The sequence below is a fragment of the Rutidosis leptorrhynchoides genome, chromosome 1, assembly GCF_046630445.1.
Source record: "Rutidosis leptorrhynchoides isolate AG116_Rl617_1_P2 chromosome 1, CSIRO_AGI_Rlap_v1, whole genome shotgun sequence".
In the NCBI taxonomy this organism is placed as follows: domain Eukaryota; kingdom Viridiplantae; phylum Streptophyta; class Magnoliopsida; order Asterales; family Asteraceae; genus Rutidosis; species Rutidosis leptorrhynchoides.
The window spans coordinates 216,981,495-216,989,324 of NC_092333.1; the positions used below are offsets into that span (position 1 = coordinate 216,981,495).

General features: G+C 32.8%; 1 protein-coding gene across 1 annotated transcript; it reads right to left on the bottom strand.

Moving 5' to 3' along the window:
* Window positions 1–1,416: 1,416 nt before the first annotated feature.
* Window positions 1,417–7,110, bottom strand: LOC139868265 (plant UBX domain-containing protein 11). Its single transcript, XM_071856596.1, has 10 exons — window positions 7,058–7,110; window positions 6,105–6,204; window positions 5,700–5,752; window positions 5,127–5,208; window positions 4,883–4,948; window positions 4,706–4,773; window positions 4,099–4,302; window positions 3,142–3,553; window positions 2,443–2,715; window positions 1,417–1,818 (listed from the first exon to the last, which is right to left on the bottom strand). The coding sequence occupies exons 2-10, from the start codon at window positions 6,202–6,204 to the stop codon at window positions 1,604–1,606; spliced, it is 1,473 nt and encodes a 490-aa protein (XP_071712697.1). The 5' UTR covers window positions 7,058–7,110; the 3' UTR covers window positions 1,417–1,603.
* Between the last annotated feature and the right edge of the window lie 720 nt (window positions 7,111–7,830).

The following is a 7,830-nucleotide window of genomic DNA, read 5'->3' on the forward strand; positions in this document are numbered from 1 at the left end:
TCGATATAACTATTACTCTATTAGTATGAATGTTATGGATAGTGGGCGATAACAAAGTCAATGGTGTCTATTGAACCTGCTCAAACAAAAAGAAATTTATAATGTCTAGTGTGTCACTAATTTTAATTGGGAACCCACTTAAGAGCCAATGTAGATTTTACTTTATTTACTTGTTAATGATAAAACATGAGCCGAATCAACTCAATCTTAACACCTAACCTTGTGTTGTTGTATCTATTGGAAATTGACCAGATTTCGTGTCTGATGTGGAATAAGAGATTTATGTGTATCTTCCCGTGCTCAAGTCAATGTTGACCGTGGGTATTGAAATATTATGGATATGAATGTTGGGTTACGTGGGTTTGCAGCTGCTCTATCTGAGTATCCGGTTTGGGTTGTGAATGTTGTCGCTTATGTTGCAAAGTATAAACTCTTGGCGTTTTTTTACGAATGCAGCCTAACTGGAACTTACATGAATTGGTTCGTTTTCTCCGGGGTAGATTAATATATATTAGGGTTTTGATAACGTGTGCTCCTGTGACATGCGTTAAGATGTATTTAATGAACTCGAAATTTCTTTCAAATATCATAATTTGAATTTAATACACATAAAAAGGATATTTATGTTCCTTAAATATCATTATTAGCAAAAGCCTATATATTATATTATACTAGTGTCGGGTTCAACGTACCCTAGATCATATGACTTGATACACGCGGATAATGTGTTTTTTTCTAATTCAATTACCCAATTCTGAATGTTACTTTACATAGATAGTTGAGTCTCGGGTTGAAGCCAGACTTGAGTAGGTATAAAAGCGTCTTTGGATTCGTGCACTCTTTAAGACTTAGGCTAGTTGTAGTGGTTGGGGCGGGTTGGGGGCGTGAGTTGCTTTTTGTACTTTTTTGATGACTAGGACGTGTGGGTTGTTTTTGTGGAGTAGTGGTGGTGTGAATTTTTTGTGTGAGTTAGGAGTGGTGTGATGATGTGTTAAAATATAATTGGCAAAGTAATTAAAAAGGGATAAAAAAATATATTTTTAAAATAATAAAATATATTAAAAAAAAACAAAGCAACTGCGTTGCCAACCCCGTTGGAATCCCAGGAACGCCACCCTATTTTCTTCAACCAACGCCTTGATACTGCAAGAAGGGGGCAGCGCTTGGAGCCACATCACCCTCCGACGCCGTTGCTCCAAACCGATACATATGGTCTTAGAGGTGGAAATTCTGACCCATAAACACTTAAACGGTGTCACTTTGTAATGCTATAGGTGTGATATTGTAGAGTAGACATTTTCATTGAGATTTTGAGGATCATTCGGCATAAAGGGACGATCATAACAATAGCAGATCATGTAGACATTTTTGTGAAGATAAAAAACCATAAAGATCAAATAGGACGGCACACTCAACTATCAAGATACTCAGCAGCAGATCGTGTAAAATCACATATAATTAAAATGGGAACAACTGATACTTGAACACACATATCAGGTCAACATGCTAATACTTGAAATTTATGAGAAGTAAACATGTATCTAAAGGTATTTTATGATATTTATATATTATATAACCAAAGTATATTTGTAATTGTGAGGTCTCATTTGTTGTCACCGTCACCACCATATTCGGTGGAATTGCCATTCCAGAAAGCATTTTTGCCACTGAATTTGGTATCATTATCTTCATCGTGTTTCAGGGTATGGATATTACTTCCACTTCCAAATCGAGATGAACTCGGTTTGTTGCTTCTATTACTTGAAGGTGGTGTATTGCTGCTTTGGTTTGATGTTACAAAGGAGGATCTTCTGTCTCCTGCATATACAAACATCTATGTTAACAAAATGAAAAACTTATATAATCACATTGCAATAACTGAGTATGCTTAAATAAAAACATATCTAAATAAAGCTTAATTGTCATTAAAATTTATCAATTTGAAATCCAGGTTTAGACAAACTATAATCATCATTAAAAAATTATGAGAACCTTATTACTTAGAGACAATATTTAGACATATAACGTATTGCAAGAAAAACATATAACATAAATAGTACGCCTTATAAATTAAAGAGAAGTTCAGTAGTAATGGAGGTAATATCATCCAAACTTATTAATAGGTTATTTCAGGTCATGTTTTACCTCTAAGGGTCAAATGGGCAAGTCAAAAACTTTTAACTAAAAGAAAACAAGTCAACCCAATCGAATGTAAATTGCTTTATTTACGCCATCAGATTAAATTTTACTTGTATCTACTTTTTTTTCCATAATCACATATAAGACACAAATTATGAGTTAAAGAATGGTCAGAAAGTTGGACAACAGGTAGTAATTAGTGGTTAAACTGAATCTAGCAATTACTAGATATCGAACCAATCAGAAGAGAGTTTTAATTCAGAGTAGATGAATTAATTAAATGTAAACAAGGAAGATAAATACCAGGTTCTGACAAAACCCTTCGAGTTTCGGGGGGATTTGCAGCAGTAGCATCACCAGCACCAAGATAGGCCAATGGATTTACATACGATAGATAGCGTTTCACAAGTGAAAAATAACTTTCGACATTTGAAGATCCAGATGTTGAACTTGTGGAAGCTGAGGGGTTGGTTACGTAAGATCGTACTTTGTTTAGACCTGATCCTTTGAGATGTGGAACAACTATTAACGCTTGTCTATCAAACAGACTTAACTCCGTCAATGTTTTGCTTAAATCTGCATTTATTATGACAACAAAATTAGAACCACTACAAACATAAACCTTCAACATTCAAGCCTTGTTTAGTGCTAACATTTATATACAACATTTACTATGAGTTTAAATGCAGAAACTTGAACGCATTTTCCAGAAAATATTTCATAGTAAAAAAGGTTTTCAAGTATGACTTGTCCAGAATAAAAAAAAAAAAAAAAAAATTAAAAAAAAAAATTAAAAAAACTCACTTCTATAACATATAACTACACTTTTAAAAACTGCATTTTATAGTTTCAACTATTATCATTTCAAAATACACAAACTCCCTATGATTTTACATTGATTCCTTTAACTGACTCCTTAAAACTTAGGACGTCCAAAACAGGTTGCCACAAAAAAACATTGTCAAAATAACAAGAATCTGCTGTGTATTAAAGCGTGTTTACCTCCATCACTAAAAACTCTTCGAGGATAAGGAACGGCTAGATCATAAGAACCAATGGCGCTTTCTTGTTTTTGATCCACATAATCTTTGACCATTTTTAAAGTACATGTAGGTTCAAATTTCTCTTGTAGATTTGCTCCACCAGGTAATCGTATATTTAAATATATATCAGTAGATTTTTTAGAAACAAAATCTGAATTATCCGTAGCATGCGAATTTTCTGACTTTTCGGGCTTTGATTCATCTTGACCAATGTCCAATTTCCGCTTTTTGTCCACTCCAGATTCACTTACAGTAGGGGTCACTTGGTGAGCCGGTTCGTTGGTTGTAACTGGCTGTGCAGCCTCGTTTGCTTCTAATTTATCAACAACCGGCACATGAGACACATCATCGTCGACTTTTGAGATTATTTCCTGTACAGGTAAGAGAAAACACCATTATAAAAGCAAGTGGATGCAAGAGAAAGATAGATAAAGCTAGAGGTGACAATTTTGACCCATTAACTTTTCAACAGACTTTGGTTATGAAATATACCTAAGGAGTCAAATGAGTGAAATAGCTCAAGAGAAAAGAGTTTAAATTGATAAAACAGGGAAAGTGTGTTTTTTTAACATACTAAATGTTTCACTCTATAAAACGAGATTACCATTGTATTTTTATTTTATGTTTTTTTTTTTTTTTGAACCGATTTTTTGGCATCAGTAGATCATTTATTTCAACGACCCTCATCAGTAGATCATTTATTGGCGATTTTTATTTTATGTTTTGGTCTTCCTTTTCTGTTGATGTATTCAACACAAAACATCTAGAACTTCCATTAAAAAATGGACAAAAAGTTATTGTTTCGGGTAAACCCAATCTGATACGACCCATTTTGACATGTACCAACCCATTACCCAACCTGCCACTTTCTCCACCTAAAAAAAGATTCAAAAAGGAGTGATGTCAATCGAGCTACCTCGGCTATTGGTACGTGACTGACAGATTTTTCTTTGTCATCGACGACATCTTTCTTGTCCACTGAAGTACTAGCATTCGTATTTGTTGATGACGCCGAAGATGAACCACCGATTTCACGTGACGCAGTCGGAGGAGCTTGCGAAGATATTTGTTCAGATTGTCTTGAGGCAAGTGCTGCAGTCAAGAATGTGGCAGTTGTTTCCTGCATAACAAAATGCAGTTACATCATATTAAAGTCAATAATTCATAAGTCAACTTAATGTATCAACTAGGAAAAACATTTTTATATATTAACTCTGCTCAGCCTTACAATGGATGTACATAACTATAAGAGTCAAGTGTTTGAAAAAGTGTAGAACATTATTCAAATTTCTAATGCATGCATCTAGCTTTAAAAGTTTCTACTGTATGTGTCGAACTCTCGGTTACAGATGTATAGGTATCCCAGGACTTCTATACGTATCAAACTTTCTATACATACAATAAAACCTTTTTTATGATGGATAAATACAATGGATATTTGAGTATAGTTCGATACAATTTCAAGAGATTGACCCTAACCATAATACACCAAATACACAAGAAATGCATGCATAAACAGCAACCTGAACATGAAGACTCAACCATTCTTTCTCAAGCGTAGAAGCCAGAACCTCAGCACTGACAAAGCCCTCTGCTCAATGAATTAAAAAAGGGGAGAAAATCAGTAAACGATCAGAACCAAAAAAAAAAAAAAAAAAAAACAAAAATATGCTACAAGTGGTTGTAAATTTACTGTTTACCATTTTGCCATAGTTGGACACCATTACATCCAATAGCTGTTATAGAAGGAGAAGATTTCTGTGGGTCTATTTTATATGATGCAAGGACATCCATAAATAAATAAATTCAATATATATAATAAACTGTGATCAACTTTCAATGACATTATCTAGGTGAAAAGAAAATACTTTAATTTACCGTCCTAAGATATAGTAAAACAAAAACAGTTAAAATGGATGAGCTTTCGATCAAATAAAAGGATACACAAAGCAGAAAATTGAGCTGCATCTACACTTCCTTCTATTAGGTGCAATAAAATGCAGTACTTCGATAATGACTCTGCCACCTATATGCATCCAGATCCAATTAGATAATAAGATTCTCAATAATGTATAGCATATGACCACATTATTCAAGATTCATAGTATATAAATATCTTTTTTCTAAAGATGAAAACCTTAATCATCTATGTTAATTTGATAAAGTTGTCTCTGAAACAACCACCAATAGTAAATCTTATTCATAAACAAATGAGAAAAGAGCTTTTGACAATAAATAAGATGCCATTGTTTTAATAGTTAGACAGAATAAAAGAAAATACGTATAAATCTAAAATTTAAAATTTATTTAAATTGCCGGTAGGTAGACCCAACCCTGTCCAGCCCGTTCGACCCATTTACTGAACCCGTTTTGACCAGAACCTGTTTAGCTGTTACCCACCCAACCCAACCCCCCTCCTGGTTTGCCACCTCTATGATCAACATATTTTTTTTTCCGTTGATGATTGACTAGAGATCAGAATACAAATGAGATGGAACATATCGAATGGCAACTCACATTTGACTCCGGCCAAGTAGATTTATCCATAGAGACTGAATCTTCATTGTCTCCTGTAAATATAACAACCAAACACAGTATATAGTCATTCAATATCCATCCATATGAAAATTTTGCACTTCAATTTGTTATGGTAGTTTCTAAATTTCAATGCAATTTACCAAATCCTTAATTTGGTAATGCTATTTGGATATTCTTTGTTAAAGACTCCAGAGTATTTTACATATATATTATGACAAACAGTTCAGGAAAAATCCTCTTATTTAACTACTTGCATTTATATATTTATTATATATTTATACAATCAAGACCATAAAAAAAGACACATAATTCTTCTGGGCGACTTTTCATATCCACGGTAACACAAGAAATAAGATTTACATATCATGATAGACAAAAATATACCTGATATATAAACTACAAATAGTTTTTTCTGCCTTTTGGCTTCAGTAATTGCTTCGATAATAGAACCTCTGAATGCAAGAGAAGAGATAGATTGTTCCATCTGTATAAAACACACAACCATTATGAATTTCATGTCAATTAATTTTGAAAAGAAAAATAGTCAAGCCGACTAGTCACGAGAGACGAAATCTCGGCTCGACTACTTTAGGCTAAACTCAAGATGCTTGAGCTCCGCACAAAAAGCTCAAATATTTATATACAAATAATATACACCTACAAACTACTAAAGGCTCTATAACAGCTTAAGTTGACCCTTTGTGAACTTGAGCTTGCCTCATTATATAATTCAAGCTCAGGTTAAAAGCTCGAGCCTCGAGCTCAAAAAAAGCTCAACTCGATCAGATCAAATTGCTCATAAAAATTTGACTTTAAGGCAGCCCTGAGTATCCAAATAATAATCTTTTTCTCAAAAAATAAGTGCAAGAAAATCAAAGTCGTGTTTACGTATACAAATCCTTTTTACCAATACATCAATATGTGTTAATAAATCCATGAATTGATTTGCAGCATGTTGGAAAATTGGGCTCACATGTTAATTGATACTTATTTTTTAATGAAATTATAGTATCTGAAATTAGAAGAGGCTAAACTAATTCAAAACCCTAGTTCATGATCAATCACAATTACTTTCAAAAACAACTGCTACTTTCAAATCCTGATAACAATAACACAACAACAACATATAGTCGACAGCGAAATTCACATTATTAACTGAAATCCAGCTCAATTATATAAATTAACAACCGTACTAACGAAAAATAATACTCTAATAATAATGAAAAAACAAATAATGAGTGGCAATCATACTTGAATCTACGGATTTATCAAAAAGAAAACGGTAATTCAGAATTCAATTGACTGAAAACTTTTATAATTAATAAATAAAGTTGTACCTTGAGGATTTGTGACGGTTGTTTGTTTTTTGTTAGGTTTCTCTAGAATGGATGCAACCACTCTTTTTTTGTTTGAAGACGAACAAGTCTTCTTTTCCGGGCGATATTCCAAATTTCGTCCTTGTCATGTTTATTTTTGCAAAATTGGCTTATACTGTACTTGTTTAAGGTAGTCTAGTTAAACCTCACTTAACGGTAGTTGTCATAAACGATTACGAGATAACTCAATCAGATACATCTATATATATATATATATATATATATATATATATATATATATATATATATATATATATATATATATATATATATATACTATTCCGAGTAATTTATAAAGAGACAACCTTATTCGAAAGAATAATACAGGTTGAACAAATCTCATGTCTCGTTTCATTGTATCACTAAATCATCGATATATAGTAGTTCGATTAACTTAATACATAATATTGTTTCTAGACTTTAGTTGCTAATTAGAGATTGGTCGGGTATTTCTTGGCCTTCAGATCTCACGACTTCAAATTTATTTACATGGGTTGACTCATAACAAGGCAACCGTGCTCAATTTCATCGACTTTATTACATTATCGCGGCTATTCTTTGGTGAATTTGGTGCTAAACATTTGTATTTTCAGGTCTTCTAGTGTTAAATTTTCAATTTTTTAATGCTATTAGACTTTTTGCTTTCTTTCTTCGTTACACTGTAGAAGCAAGTTGAGCCCCTAGCTGTGAAACTTGACTTTCTAATCCTACATAATCTTTTGTAATTGTTCTTT

Coding starts and splice junctions, on each gene's coding strand:
- LOC139868265 (XM_071856596.1), bottom strand. CDS start 6,204: ATGGAACAATCTATCTCTTCTCTTGCATTCAGAGGTTCTATTATCGAA. Junction 5,209..5,699: donor CTACTTGGCCGGAGTCAAAT/GTGAGTTGCCAT, acceptor GGATGCATATAG/GTGGCAGAGTCATTATCGAA. Junction 4,774..4,882: donor TGTCCAACTATGGCAAAATG/GTAAACAGTAAA, acceptor TTCATTGAGCAG/AGGGCTTTGTCAGTGCTGAG.